General features: G+C 50.9%; 4 protein-coding genes across 4 annotated transcripts; 2 read left to right on the top strand and 2 right to left on the bottom strand.

Moving 5' to 3' along the window:
• Positions 1-873: 873 nt before the first annotated feature.
• Positions 874-1887, top strand: CC1G_02256 (hypothetical protein; the record flags this gene model as incomplete). Its single annotated transcript, XM_001830753.2, has 3 exons — positions 874-1525; positions 1579-1788; positions 1835-1887. The coding sequence occupies 3 exons, from the start codon at positions 874-876 to the stop codon at positions 1885-1887; spliced, it is 915 nt and encodes a 304-aa protein (XP_001830805.2).
• A 1593-nt stretch (positions 1888-3480) lies between these two features.
• CC1G_02255 (hypothetical protein) lies at positions 3481-6719 on the bottom strand (the record flags this gene model as incomplete). Its single annotated transcript, XM_001830752.1, has 4 exons — positions 3481-5465; positions 5527-6189; positions 6247-6339; positions 6449-6719. 4 exons carry the CDS (start codon positions 6717-6719, stop codon positions 3481-3483), a joined length of 3012 nt encoding a protein of 1003 aa, XP_001830804.1.
• Positions 6720-7080: 361 nt separating this feature from the next.
• CC1G_14269 (hypothetical protein) lies at positions 7081-8345 on the bottom strand (the record flags this gene model as incomplete). Its single annotated transcript, XM_002911692.1, has 6 exons — positions 7081-7089; positions 7285-7434; positions 7568-7656; positions 7814-8021; positions 8057-8078; positions 8317-8345. 6 exons carry the CDS (start codon positions 8343-8345, stop codon positions 7081-7083), a joined length of 507 nt encoding a protein of 168 aa, XP_002911738.1.
• A 424-nt stretch (positions 8346-8769) lies between these two features.
• Positions 8770-9569, top strand: CC1G_02254 (hypothetical protein; the record flags this gene model as incomplete). The annotated part of the gene is made up of 3 exons (XM_001830751.2): positions 8770-8804; positions 9298-9444; positions 9548-9569. The coding sequence occupies 3 exons, from the start codon at positions 8770-8772 to the stop codon at positions 9567-9569; spliced, it is 204 nt and encodes a 67-aa protein (XP_001830803.2).
• Positions 9570-15328: the final 5759 nt, after the last annotated feature.

Below are 15328 nucleotides of genomic sequence, written 5' to 3'. Positions count from 1 at the left end.
CTTTGACTTTGTCACCGGCAAGTCCCTAGATCTTTTGACACTGACATAGATATGATCGAGAGGACAATGGAAAGGGTTAGACCCTGTGATGAGTTCGGTGTTTGTTGCCCCATGCGTTTGAGCGCCCATTAACGAATCTGGAGAAGAACCAGTGATGGTGGTGAAGGGCTGTACTATACACTGTATAGCTTGGTTGACTGAGCCGTTGCAAAAGGCCGTTTGCTTTCAATTTGAATAGGCTTCGCCCTTTAAGTATCCGGGATTCACTTAAGCGCTCGTGGGGATTACGGTTCTCACGTAATTATTAACACTGAGCGACGCTCGAGCTGGCAGAGACAGGAAATCACAGTTGATTCTTGTCCGATACACCATCTGCTGGATGCTTTTCTTCGCCTTCCTCCACTCCACTTTCCTTTCAACGGGAAGCTCAACAACAGTCTCACCGAGCTATGTCGACCATCTGATAGCTAATCGAGACGGACCAAACCACTCCACAGAGGACATCCTGTTTGACAAGAATTACCGCTCATCCTGGGACATTATCTGGGCATGCTTTGCTACAATTTTTGCGTGCACTTGGGTATCTGTGCATCCGAATGTGTGCGGCCATCGTTCCACGCGGAGGGCGAGGATATTCCAGAGAGTCAAATTGATGTTTTGGGGAATAATGGCCCCAGAGCTACTTGTCGGATTTGCCTTCAAGCAATGGAGGGGCGCGAGGGCAATACATAGTCTGGTCCTGGAGGAAGTACAAAGACGAGGGATCCAAAATACTCCTGATGGTGAGAGCTGCGCTCGGATTGTAGCATATTTGCCCTTACTGGCCCTTACAAAGGACATCGATGGACGATAGTCCATTCGCATCTCGTTCAAATGGGCGGGTATCTTTTCAAGGAGGGCGAAGAACTCAAGTGGCTGGTCCTCGATCCTGGCCGGGACGTGCCGGTGCCCTCGTGGCGCGCTCGGATGATATCCTTGCTCATCGAGCGCAGGTTCATCCAAGGGCTGGATTCCGAGGAGGAAATCGAGGATCGAAGCAAGGGGGACGCGCTAGCCAAGACATTTGTTCTGGTTCAAGTGCTGTGGTTCATTGTTCAATGCATCGCCCGGTACTCTCAGAACTTAGCGATGACTGAACTTGAGCTTACGACTCTTGCTTATGCCATCTTGAATAGTGCGATGTACCTATGCTGGTGGAGCAAACCTCTGGATGTACAATTCCCCATCGTCATATCAGAGCACACCGAGAGCTGCGTAACTTGTTCATGCTCGAATGGAGCCGCCCAACCACCACGCCAAGTCGACACCGACACTATGGTCGTCTTGAGTCATTCGGAACTCAGGCATATTCGAGACCCCCGAGAGGAGTGGAAGAGACCTACTGATACCCATCGCCACCGCCGGCTAGTACGTGTCACTATACGTCTTTGGCGGGAAGTTCGTACCTTTTTCGCCTGGTGCTGTCTGGAAAGCACATGGGGAGTTAAAGTCAACCTGTCGAACTGGCCCCCAGGACTGAGGCACCGTAAGTATGCACCACATTTCCCTCTGCTCTATGCTAACAACAAACCTGACCAGTGATCCTCGCCTTCCTGTATTGCATCGACACCGTGACAAAAGGCGTCTGGGACGTTCTGGAAGAGGTCACAGTAACCGACCCAAAGTTCAGCGTCAACAGGACCGAGGCCTACCCAACTTTTCACGCGTACGTTAACTGGGAGCTTCAACCCTCCACTGTCATGCTAGACTCCGGTGTACCTGTACTCGCAGTGGCCGTCTTATTCGGGGGTTTGCATTGTGTTGCCTGGTCCTGGACATTTTCCTCTCCCTCTAGTCAACTGCTTTGGCGCATTTTTGCGCTCTGCATTACCCTCTCACCCCTGGTGACGGTGATGCTCTCGTTTCCGTATGCAGTCTCTGTCGCTTATAAAGAGTGGCTAGATAGGAACGTGGAAACGTCCGGTGCAAGGGGGCTCATTATGAAAGTTTTGGTACATATAGGTGATGGGACTATACTTCTGTCCCTTGTTGTGTATATGATTTCCCGTATCATACTACTCGTAGTCACTTTTATCGAGCTCCGGTACCTGCCTCCTTCTGCTCACCGGACTGTGGAATGGTCAGAACTCATTCCCCATATCTAGCTACAGTTATTCGTAATATACTGGAGGCTTGACCTGCTGAACCCTGGAACGACATGCCGATAACGGGACCGGCGCCTATTTTGGGCGTTTTTACTTCAGACAGAACCAACGAAGAGGGGCATTTCCCTTCATTTCCAGTACACAGGAAATCACATAGTATTCATCATATATCACCTAGAAAACAGAGTACGTGTCCGATGTATGTATGTATATATGGCATAAAAGACTCGAAGAGAAACCCGAGTGCACACAGGGGAGACCATTGGTATGTAGCTACTTGTAGTAGAGTACGAGATAATAAGTAGAAGTAAAGAAACGGACTGAATAGCTAACTACATGACCAAGCGTTTCGAAAGGGAGTGATCATGAACAGCCCTGCCATATATGCCCAATGGTATCCCCTCGCAACGAACCCCAGGGAAGTGGCAAGGATGGATATAGCAAAGGTGACACCCGGCGAAAGAGGATAAGTGGTGGGGCGCGAGGTAGAGTGAAGGGAGCGGCGAGGAAACTCGAAACACAACGAAGGAATGAGGCAGAGTACAGTAGTAGCTAGATAAGTAGAGCGGCAAATCTAAAGTACAGGAACAGACTGAGATACGCAAGACAAAAAAAGAGACGTTTCATGACGATTCGATATGTTGTAGCAAGCGGCACAAAGGGAGAAGAACGAACACAAAAGTCGAGAAAAAATACACCATCCTCAACGAATAAAAAAGAAAAATGGAAAAGTACAACCCACAGGTAAAGAAAACCCAGAACACACGCGGAGAGTGAGGAGAAGGGGAAGATAGTTGCTAGTAATACAACACGAGACATCAAGTCGATCTCGAAGTAATAAGTTAAGAAATAAGAAAAGGTGCAGACTGAAAAAAGGCTGATAAGTAACGAATAATAATTTTGACGAAGCGGCTGTACGCGTCATCGAGATTTTGGGTTGTTACAACAAAAAGGAGCCAGTGAGACCTGCTGGAGTCGGTAGTGCAGGGAATGAGATCGGAAAAAGGAATGTGTTAACGAAGCAAGGATCGAAAAGGATTGCGGTGGCAATGTGGGTCGGGACAGGAACCGGGAGTAAGGACTGCGTGGAAGGGAAAAGAATGGAAGGAAGGATCAATCCGAGGGAGATTAAGCTGACGTGAAGCTGCTGGATGATATCGTGATTAGAAAAGGAAGGCGGTCGACACCGAGTGTAGGGATGGATGAGCGATGGAATAGATAGGATAAGGTACGCCAAAAGATCTGGATAGGGATCGCAAGTCAGCATCCAAGAACGACCGAAACCATGCTCAGACCACTTACAATACTTATAGCCAAAACGAAACATCAATGGTGATTAGAGACCACCACCGAGTCTCTCTAACAACTGTTGTGCCAACAAAGCCTCCTCGAACACTCCAATGTCGTCGGAAACGGCTTCAAGAGGGGGGACATGTCGATCCGGGCTGCTGCCTTCGGATTTGCTCGAGGCCTTGGACGATTTGCTTTTGAGCTTGACCTTGTCGACTCGATGCTTCGATGGCCTCATAGACAATATCTTGGTGGCAGAAGGGCTCGAGGGGCGTCGAATCGGACTACTGGGGTTAGATTGGCTGAGTGGAAGGTTGCCCCACGCGCTCATCCGCTGACCCCTGGATCGACCCAAAGACCCAGACCAATTTCCATCTTTGTCCATCTCGAACACTTCTTCATCTCGATACGCACTCCTACTCTCCCTCCCTGTCCGTATGTTCAACTCCTCCCGAGTGACAATCCGAAGGGCGCCACCCTCTGCCACACTCGGAGGTGCAAAGGGATCCCGCAAGTCCATGAAATCCCCCTCGTCGACTTCGTGCACCGAAGGGTTGCTGCTCTCTGGTGAACAGTTGATACTAGTCGAGGATCGATTACGTCTTCCCTTGTCGAGTTCGGAAGCTCGCCGTGTCAATTGAGGGAACTTAAAGCCGCTGCTGATCCCAAGGCCCAGACTTGAATGTGAGTTCGAGGAACGAAGTGGATACTTCGTCTTCCCAGAACTGCCAAGCCCGTTCCGAATACCTTCCAAGCCTTGTACGAAGGAGTCATGCTTGGAAGAGAGGCTCTTCGCCTTCCCCTTCAGATTGGCCATGAAGGATGAAGGAGGGCTGGGAGAGTGATTACGAGACTTGGAGCTGGTCGAGTCGCGCTTGCGGACGTGGACACCGATGAAAGGCGTCAAGCTCAGACCAGGAGTGGGCGCTCGTGTGGGAGTAGGAGTGGGTGTGGACTCTCGACTGCGTGTGGGAGTAGAGCATTGGGATGGCTGACGTTCGGTTTCCATACTGGGTCTCTCGAAGAACCGCGAGCGAGAACCAAGACTGAACTTGCTACTGCAGGATGTATGTGGCCGTTGCGAGGTATGTGGTGACGTCCGAGTAGGAGTGATGGGGAGGACGGGGAGGGTCGGGCTGTCGGCGAAGGATGATGTAGTAGGGGTCGATCGCGGGGTTGGGTAAGGGTTGGAGAAAGATTTGGAAGTAGGGATGTCGATGGGGGTACTCATGGGGGTTTGAGGAGGAGACAAAGACGGAGACGACGACGATGAAAAGGCGTTCTCGACGGCCACATTGGTGAACGCTGAACTATTGTAAGAGTTGTTCAAGGACAATTGAGGCTTGCTTGGAGATGTATAGACCGAAGAGGCCACAGAAGTGGTCCGAGCACCCTGTGGTTGTCCTTGGAACGGGACCGGCAATCCGACGTCGAGAGGGTCTGTTTGGGCCACAGCGGTCTTTTCAGCGGCGACCGTGGTCTTGTCCGTATAGATGTAGGCATAGCCAGGTTCGAAGTTCTCCTCGTCGTCGAACTTGGAATCGCGCACTGGAGTGGGAAGGGCGGAGGGAGAGGGTTCGGGGGACATCAGGACCGAGTTGGCGGGTACGCTCCTTGCCATGGGTGTCTCGAAGGATGAAGCGCAAGAGGAGGAGGAAGTTTGGCGAGAGAGGGTTGGCGCAGGTTTACTGTTGAGGTAGAGCCCTTCATCTGATCCATCACGATGGTGAGCGGGGCCAGCATTCGTGAAAACAACCTGGCGATGGACCGCGCTAAGAGCGATATCCGTAAAACCACCCCCGAGGGAGAACTTCTTGGCACTCTTATTAAAAGCTGAGGGTGCACAAGGTTGACCCAAGGGTCGCCGCTTGTTCGCCGCAAACGGTGGGGATGTGGTGGTCGTTGTCGAGAGTGAGACAGTGATGGCGTTCATTCTGGACAGGTCGACCGCAGGTGGGAGAGCAGCGTCAGCTGTGGTGGTAGATTGACGGATAGTGGATGGAGCGCGCAAATAAGCATTATATGCGTGAACTGGAGGGGTTTAATTAAGAATTGAGATGCTCAAAATGGGAAAGGCAAAAAAGTGACTTACGAAGGAATGCAGCCATAACACCAATGATGCAGAGGACCATCACTGCAGTCCGAAAGATCTGGAGGGTAGCATATGCGGAAGATCTTTTCGTGGCAGACGAGGGTGCCGAATTGGGGGTCGCCGAACGGGCGACGTTGACGGCTACGATCTCGAGCACGAACGCCACCAAAGCCGCGAATTGGGATGCAACAAGAAAGACCAGTAGACTTTGTGATCGACCATTCCCGATTCTCAGTCTTAACGATGATGGACTGGCTGCGACTTGAGCGGTGCCGGCTTCCAAATCGCGGGGAGGGAGTCCGGTGCGATTGGGATGGTGCGGAGGATGCAAATGGTTGACAAATGTGACATCCGATGTCGAACAAACGCTGGGCACTTTCTCATGACCAGACTCTGAGCACGGGAGCGACTGGAGCGAAGAAATAGGAGAGCGAGGTTCGATGCTAGCGATGGTCGAAAGCCGAGTGCCGCTGAAGGAAGGCGTGCGAGTTCCCTCTGTCGGGGTCACATGCGCGTTGTTGTTTGGCCCCTGTTTGGCGACGCGCATCGCGACGAGCAGAAAGGGGATGACGGTGCCAATAAACGCCAGCCAAAGTGCAGCAGGTACGCTGGGCGACATCGACTCGCGCGGTACGGCAGCGAAGACGAGAGAGACCAGCGTCGCTAAATGAAAAATCTAGCTTCAGAAGCCTGGGGCCGGCTATTACGGCTGAGACTCACCGCAGACGAGCTCGATTACGAGCAGAACGAGCCAATAGGTCTTCAACCTAACTTCTGCATATTCGTTGCTCAGGTAGAGCACCGAGGCCCCGACTGTAGAAAGAAAATGGTCGTCAGAAAACGCCAGATAGCGCATATATGCGTCAAATAGACTACTCGCCTTCGAGAAAGATCAGGGCTTCAACGACAAGCTCGCCTTTACCTCTCATTCCCAGGCCAACGCCATGGCTGTCGGCTAGAGCCGTTCTGAGTCCTAGTGCGCCATAGAGTGTCGACAAGACGGCCAATGCGCCAATGGCGATGTACGCCACAACCGCCTCTGTCCGGCTGCTTTGAGTTTTGAACCCCCTCCGCGCATGCCATGGTCGATGTGAAAGAACCAACGCGAGGAGAACGAGGGCAAACAACGGGACAAGGAACGTCAGGGCTGGCGGAACCGCCTGAAGAACGGTGGACGCAGCGGAGGACGCCATCTGGAGGACGTCGACGACGGCGAGCAAGAAGGAATTTGGGATCTAAAGGAAAGGAAGGAATAGGCGGGGAAGGGCCAACCGGAGGAATAGACGTGGAGCGCCCAATATAAGCTGAAGTGTATTCCGTCAGTAAAAAGAGAAAAATAGGGTCCGAGGAAATGAATTACCCTCAATCGCCCCTCTTCTGACGTCTAAATCTAGAAATCCCCCATCCCAATCGGGACATCGGCCCCTTTTCCAGATCCCACCCTGCGCTTCGTGAGATCAGGGCAACGCGCAGATCACTCGTCAACTGAACCCAATTCCCATTCTCTTCACGAAGCACCCTCCTTCGCCAGATCCATTCACCAGAACCTCCTAGCTACTCCGTCTACCATGAATTATTACCACAGCATGAGGAATAGAAAACATGCTATGCGGGAACGAGGGCAACCGTTCATTATTATGTATAATCGAACGAATTCAGTGCTATAAAGCTACAGGCCAATGCTATAATCGCGGGTTGCCAGTTGTGCCTCGAATCGTTGATTGACAGCACAGCGAAGCTTGTAACTACACTGCAAACCTTGCGCTTCGTGATCGCAAGACGACAACCACCATAAATTCGTTCATAAGACTGCCGTGTCTGGCCCATCCACCTCGAGATTTGTTCAGGATCATCCATCGCTCCTGCCTCTACTCGACGTCCCAGATGGGATCCATCTGCGCTTGACACCTAGACACCTTCCGGGAAACTGGAAAAGGATGAGAAGGAGGCGGACCTTATGGTACCGTCGCTAACCATGTCTAACAGCATTTCTTGCGGCAATTTGTTACTGCTACTCTACCTGACGGTACTACGCGCTTACAGACAACCCCTCCTTCTCCATCTCAGGTATCGGCCCCCGTCTATCGCCCGGCACCTCTATCCTCCGCTCGAAGGGTGCGCACACACGGCCTAAAATTAGAACACCACACCCCCATATGGTCAACCGACTTCTACCCTTATCGTCATTCCTCCGTCGTTCCCTCACCACCCTGAAATAACCGCCCCAGAGTCCCAGACGTACACCCCCGCCTTCTACACCTTCGCCCTTCGGTAGCCTGGCTCTCACCTGCTGATACCGTCCTTGTCCTTGCTTCCGTCCGACATCCTACGACGAAATGGGTGGATATGTTCACAAGAGTTTGAGACTTCCACTTCCTCCGGTTCGAATCGGGGTGATAGCTAATGTGACGGAACCGGTTCTCGTACATCTGATGGAATGAGAACCGGTGCAGGAAGTCTAATCTAATCGAACTCGCACCGAGTAATAGCGATAGCTATTGGATATGTAAGTGAGAACTGCGGTATGTACCGCAAAGAACCACTTCGGTGTTCTATACAAACCTTGGTTGAATCCCAGCTTCTCAGAATTGCTGTTGAAGCACCACCTTCGAATCGAGCTTAGGGGTGGTAGAGTGAGAACTGCGTTCAACAGTCATAAAATTTCGCATCCCTAGAACCTGGAAAAGGGTCTTGATTATCTGTACAACCCACACTAATAATTCACAACTCATCTTCCTCTATGCGCTCAGAACTGACGAAAGTATACTTTCAATAAATTCCTTTACTCACGCGAACCATCTTAACCGCATGCTCGACATTTCAGTACCCCCAAACTACCCTTCCAAACCTCTCAAAGTAGCTCATACATGAGTCACTGAATTCAAACGACCTCAAGCTCGCAATTGTCGAGTATCTTATCTACGCTGCTCATGACAAACGAATGTCAGTTTAACCGCACAGTCTCCCGGGTTTATCACAGTCAACTGCATCCCCGCCATCAAACCTACCGTCGGCGCTAAAGCTATGATACAATCGATGATGTCGTCGTTTTACAATCCTCGAACGCTCTCACACGATGACAGCACTGGTCACCTTCCCCAGCGCATCTGACATTTGAAATTGAAGTGTATGGCTCAGCATGCGAACTCCAGAGTGTGGATAGGGCTAATTATAACGTACCGACAGCTACACCGCTACACCACCCCGGAGTGCGTCAAGAACTCGCCGCTCGAAATTTCGTAAATGTCATTTTTCTCGAAGCGCCCAAAGCTTAGTAGGTGAGTACGGTTGAACTTCGGATATAACATCCGTGTCTATTGGGCCTTTACAATTTTTAGGGACCCAAACCCTTTGGTAAGTAGCCGGTGGTTAGAGTGGGTCCCCAAATACGGGCCGCCCAGGAACTTCTTTCGAAGTTCGAACAAAACCCCGTTTCTCAGACCCAGTCCCGCTTCAACCAAGCGAAGATGGAAATACGAAGCCCTTGGTGGACCCAACCTTGGGCCGCCTTGAACACTGAGCAAATCTCCAGAGGTTTCCAACGAGTAACCAGATGGCGTCAAGTGCCAGGGAAATAACTGTATAGTCTGCGCTATGTTTTCTCACCGGAGCGGACATTGGGCGTCTAATTCGGCGTGGGAGAACTCCTCACTTTCCACCTCGAACCCGAAGAAGTGATATTTATGGTTCATCGAGCTTCGATGTACGTACCCTTTCTTAGGGGTTTCGCGGCTGTTGAACACTGCTAGTATGAGTCTTCATGCTTCACAGGTACCAGACCCAGACGGAAATAGGTCAATTCAAACAAGTCAGAGTTCCAGGGGCTGTGGCTGACATGGCAAGTGTCATTACGGGTTCTCGAGAAGTGTCGACGAGGAGTAATGACAATTCTCCCTCCGCCCAGGGACACTCGCCGGGGTACGACGTCAAACACCGTCATCCGCCCCTTGGAAATGAAAAAGGGCCCATATTGTCAAAACAGGTTCCCAAGCTATAACTATTCGAACTGATCTTTCTGCAGGGAGATGATTCAAAACGAGTGAAGCTGAGGAATAATGAGGAGTAGAGTGGAGTAAATCCCCACTAGAACATACTATTCTCCTCTCGAGTCTCCGTCCATTCACATCGCTGATGAACAATAGTAAATCCTCAATCCTCCCAGTTGACTGACCCCTAACTTTGAAGCTTAATGATGGAAAACCTCCGTGTCGGCACCGGGCGCAATAGTTATTACAGCGCTTTCGGGGCGGGACCAGGCGGCACCGTCCCAATTCTGCAAATCCCAAGCCTAACGAAGGCTATAGACACTGTAACCATCACTCGCACTTCAATTTTAGTTACCTTTTCCTGCATATTTCCTAATTCACTAAGGCATGTTGATTCCCTCCGTTCAAAAATTAGATCCCACCTCGACGACCGACGACCGACGACCATAATTTCCACTGGCGACGGTGGCGTCCATCCATCGAGGACAGTCGCTATTCCAATCATTATTATCAGAATCAAATCTCTAGCTTGCGGCGAGTGTGTGAGTCACTGAGGGTCACAGTTGTAGCAGAGGTTTGTTTTACTCGTGGTAGCTGAAGTCAACGATGCACAATGCGGCACACGATGCCGCCTAACCAGCGCTTAATTTACCGGGTCTGGAACCCTGACATGCGCTCCCTCTTACCTTTCACACACCCCGACGCGCCTTTGCGGGACAAATACGTATAAGATCCTAAAAAGGCGCCTGTACACGAAACTCCAAAAGAAAATCCACACACAACTGTCAAATACAGTTCAAAAATCCTAACACCATTGACACCCCGACACCCAACGTTGGACTGGGACCCAGGCGGATCCCAGCGACGCCTAAGAGGACAGAATGTCAACACCTTTCAAACGTTCAACAACGAGGACGATGACGAAGAATTATTGACTTTTCGGGATGCAGTGATGGTCGACCTTTTTGATGGGATTGGTCAAAGGAGGAAAGAAGCGTCGAAGGAGGATTCGTCGTCGCGGGAGCGCAGTGTCTGCTGCGTCCGTGTGGTGATTTGCTGGACGACGCGCTATCGTCGGGTCGAAGAATACACAGTGCCGTTTCGTCTATGATGATGCCGAAGAGGAGGGAGAGTTTGACGTTGAAATTTGGATGAACTTATTGGTCGGCCTCCTGTTCAGCCAAGTCTCGTGTCGAATGTCGCAGACAAGTCCACTTTTCCCGGAAACGCCTGCCTGGTGTGCAGACCACTGTACGAAGAGCAGCTACTATAGCGCATTCCGCAAGAAGTTGTCACCAAAAGTCCACGAACGCCTCGAATGGCACTGACAGTGATTGTCATAGATTCGGCCGATTCGAGCCTGTCGAGTAAAAAGCTGGATCGTAAGTCCAAGGGAACAGAGGAAGACTTGAACAAGACCAAGCCTGAGCACAATGAGGTTGAGCGACGTGCTCGAATGCACGACGACGGTTGACAAAACCCGCCAAACACCCCGCTCGAGACATAGCAACCGTCACCACACTGTCGAGGGGGGTCAGTAATGAATAGTTAATTAAATCGATGATAGCAATGACGGAGGGGACCTTGCGCGCCCGCTCACAAGGCTTATCAGCGCCTACGACAGGCTGTCGACGTCAATCACATCGCGATTGACAATGAGCTCGAGGCTCACGGAGTGGGTGGTGGCCTCGTGTTGGGATATGCATGATAGTACGCTCTTTCTGCCAGGTGAAAATAGCCTCCGAGAGCTTTGAAGGGTCTTGGCTGTATATATTGCAGAATGAATATGAACCAGCAAGCCTTCCCGGCGAGTTGAGTTTCAAGCATTTGTTCGGGTGTCTATACAATCACAGGGATTGCGGCCAGTTCAAAGGAGTAGTCGATTTGGCAAATAGGGATTGGAAAATAGGACGAATAAGAGTCAGGTCCATTAGAAGGATCGTCGCTTCTCACCTTGTCAGATTCAGCCAGGGACGATGTCCTCCCCAGAGGAAGTCACATTCCATCTTCGCAGCCGCTTCTCCACACACTTGCTAGATTAAGCCTTCGAATCTCTATGAATCTCGAGTTCAGATGCAACACAAACTGTTCGATTTGATGAATTAATACATATAAAGGCTGCACGGTACCTCTATTGGTGGAGGAAGCTGAAGGAAGTGAAGTGATTGCACTGCTGGCGCTTTGGGGCGGTCCAGTCGGCTCTTGGGTATGTGCGGTGAATAGGCGATCAGCTGGGTACTCAATTACATCGAGTGCCATAGAAGTACACCCATTTCGAGGCAACTCGTCCAGATGTGGGCTAATGCTGTTGTCGGGCGAAAAGTGGTGGGGTGATTGGTTGGAGATTGGGCCGAGCCTGGGTACGTGGGACGTCATCGTGGTTCTTAAAATGCCTGGCGGAAGAGAAAAATGCGTAGAGACGCCGGAGTGTTATGTACTGGAAAAATGAAATCGATTGGCCCTATTGAGCTCGTATACACTGGACCAATGGAATGAAACGCGCTGGATTGAAGGGTGTGTGTGTAGGGTCACCAAGTTGATCAGGTATGGAGGGGCCTCCCTTTGACCGACGGGACCTCCAATTAGCAAGCTAGTCTCGGATTACTCGTCGACTTGGAAGCAGCCAATATGGCGTAACTGGTTTGGAAAAGCCAAAGAGCGAGGAAGTCGCCAGAAGTCGCCACCATTACCACGCACGAATCGCAGCTTGACCATGTTGTTTATCGTGGGGATCGGGATGCACGAGGCGAACAGAAAGAGTGGAAGACAATCGGCGGTCGCCCTTTCCATGACCGTTCCGGTGGACGTAGCTCTAATCGACTTGTGTCACCGCAGGGAGAAACCAGCTTTCGGACCCGAATGGAATGGAGCTCATCTTCAAGCCATTCAAGTCGGTATACAGCCAGACGGTACCGAGAGCCTGTAATATAAGCTTTGTGAGTTTCTGTGACCGGCTGACCGTTGCTGCTATGTTCCATGTCCACCCGAGAGAACCAGTGGCGACTCGGTCGAAATCGAAAGTCGCACCGCCCCACTGATTGATTCTGGCTTTTTCGCAGATATTCTGGACAGATTTCGCATTCTAGAAGGGCTGGTAGACGCCATGTGTGTCCCGATAGGCTGGAGAACGAATTGCAAGGTGCGTAGAGCTGGGTACCGGTGCGGGGAAAGCGCCGAGCGCGAAAAGTCGAACAAGGGAGGATTGGAGCTCCGACTGAAAGGTAAGTACGTCGCGCCTGGATCAGGCACCTCTCGAGGCGACCACCACTGTCGTTGAAGACGAGAGTGCCACATCGGCTGTATAGTACCCTCGGTGATACTTCACTACTGCTTTTCTTGCAGTACCTCGTGATTGATACTCGCTTTCCAGGGTATACGTGTTTATGTTGACAATGCAGAATTATAATCCGCTTCGACTCGGGAGTCGGGAAGGACACCTCCCCAGGGACTTCTGCTATGGGTTTCGTGCGAATTTCAGGGACAACTGCCAGGACGGTCAGAAATGAGCGCCTATTTTTCGACAGTCTTCGCACTTCGTTGTCGAGGGCGGGTCCTTCAACCAAGTCCACGGAGAGGCCAGACAGTCCTCTAATTCTCCCTTATCAGCCCCCGGTACGCCGAGGTCCAGGAGCAAGCACAACTACAGAAATCTCTCCGACGCCATACTCAACCGCGTTCCTAGTCTCTCCAGGGTCCATGGCCAAATCGTTCAATTTCTTTCCCTCTCGAACGAGTGCAGCTTCCTTTGGCGTTCCATGGTTGAGGTTTCAAGCGACTTAAAAGGTTTGGGAGAATCTCTCTATTCTCTGAAATCGCGCACCTTCCAAAGCTCTATATCAGCATTTTATACCTGACCCCACTGTAGCTTCCAATGGCTACAACTTCAGTCCTTTGTCACGTCGGGGACTCAGTTTTGGTTAATTAGGTCTTTGCCTCCACTGCAGGTACGTACTCCTTTCTATACTTGAGGTGTTGTAACCGATGATTGGACTTGTAGGAGCTCATCCCTCCGCATGATGAAGTTAACCTACAGTTTTCTCACCTCGTTCGAAGACTGTTGGCGTTAATCCGACAGAAAGAATCGCGGCGAAGGAAGCTGTCTCGCATCCATAGTTTTCACTGAAGATACATGAAATTTAGCACTTGATTCTCGGATACGGATAGTCTCGGTTGGGGTTTCCTGTTCATAACCGGTTTCATGGCACGATCTCAGGCAGGTACATTGTCAACGTTCTTGGCGAATGCTCGGTCCTTTGCTTGGTGTCCATTCGACTTGTAAAACAACAACCTAGCAGTGTCGTCATCATGCTGGACCCATAACTCGCTGGTAAACTTTGAATCACCAACTTAGTTCCGTTCATTCAGAATAGGCATGCCGCGGGCGGTTATTACATCTTGCGAGCGCTCCGCCGGCAGCCCATTTCAAGAGACGCCGCATCAAAGTGCAGACAAACTGGTTTGCCTTCTCTAAGAGTATTCATGTCGCCGCTCACTAAGCGCCCAGCTTAATCACGGTGTATTCGAGTCCAAACGCCTTATTCACGCCATTCGCTCAACATGAAAAAAAAAACATCAACGCCTACACGGTACAAGGAGGCCGGCGTCCAAAGAAAAAAAACGTGGTGGCAACACGGAACTTGGGCGGAACAAGAGAAAAAATAGAGCTAGATCGGCGATTCGTCGGATGACATCATCCCGACGCTTGCGATGAATTTGATTTTTGGACGCGCTCGAGCTCGTGGATTTCAGTCGTTTGCTAACACGCTCGCGGTACAGGTTTCCTCGTGGTCTGGTCAGCTGTCGATGTAGACGGCTACCTGTGGGTATGTAGATGGCACCGGGAAATTGAATCTGTGATTCTTCAGCAAAGGTGAAAGATGGCAGATATACAATCAGGGTCCTGTGTCAACTGAAGATTGTTGCGAAGTTTCCGGTCGGTATGTGGATGCCAAGGAACGTACTGAGTTCTGAAAATTAGCTGAGTCAGATAATTCATTAATGATTAGGGCAACACTTTCTTCGAACGAACGAGCGGACAGGGTCATAGCACGTTCTGTGAGGTGAGGGGAAAGAGAGCAATGTGTTTTGGTCGCTGTGTAGAGTTCTGTTGGAACGAGTGGCATTGGCAAAATGTCTTCCATGGCCATATTTATGCCCATGGCGATGCGAGTCTATCGGGGCCTATAAATTTATAGACCGGGCCTCGAGAGCAGTATCAAACCAGTTGAGGACAAATAGAGCTGCACGGTTCGATTTGCCGGAGTTGCTGGTGGGCCCCTGGTAGACGTTTGGTTGCAATGGGATTCGAAGGTGTTGACGAGAGATAACAAGATAGCTTGAGATGGTCACTTGAACGCCCATTCAAGAGGCCAGGAGTGCCCAGTCGCATGTCGAGAACCCGGAAGCACGTCAGCCGGTGTTCCCTGCGCAGAGATGGCGTCGCGTATCACTCCGACTTCGGGTTGAGTGGGTCAAGGAAGTGAGCTTCGGGAAAGAGAGAAGACCTGTAGAGGAACATCCTTTGAAAGTTCGGAAAGCCAAGTCTTGCGACCCACCGCTGGAAGTTTCGCAAATCCCAAGGTGGAAAGATAAAGACACGCATATTGAAGGCTCGATAATGAATTTAGCAAGCCGAACTGGGACTGGGCCAAGTCCAGCCAGAATCAAGGTTGATATCACCGAGGGAAGCCTGTTCTTTAGACACCTTGGACTTCTATTTGGGGGGCTGTGAAGGATGCTGCTCAACTTCGAAATTTGAGGCAACAAACATAACCCAGATCCCCGAAAATGGGACGGACAGAAAAAGCGCCTGGAGT

This window comes from Coprinopsis cinerea (assembly GCF_000182895.1).
Source record: "Coprinopsis cinerea okayama7#130 chromosome 3 map unlocalized cont3.3, whole genome shotgun sequence".
Lineage (NCBI taxonomy): Eukaryota > Fungi > Basidiomycota > Agaricomycetes > Agaricales > Psathyrellaceae > Coprinopsis > Coprinopsis cinerea.
The sequence above is the reverse complement of the archived record's forward strand: the minus strand, read 5'-3'. Positions and strand labels throughout refer to the sequence as shown.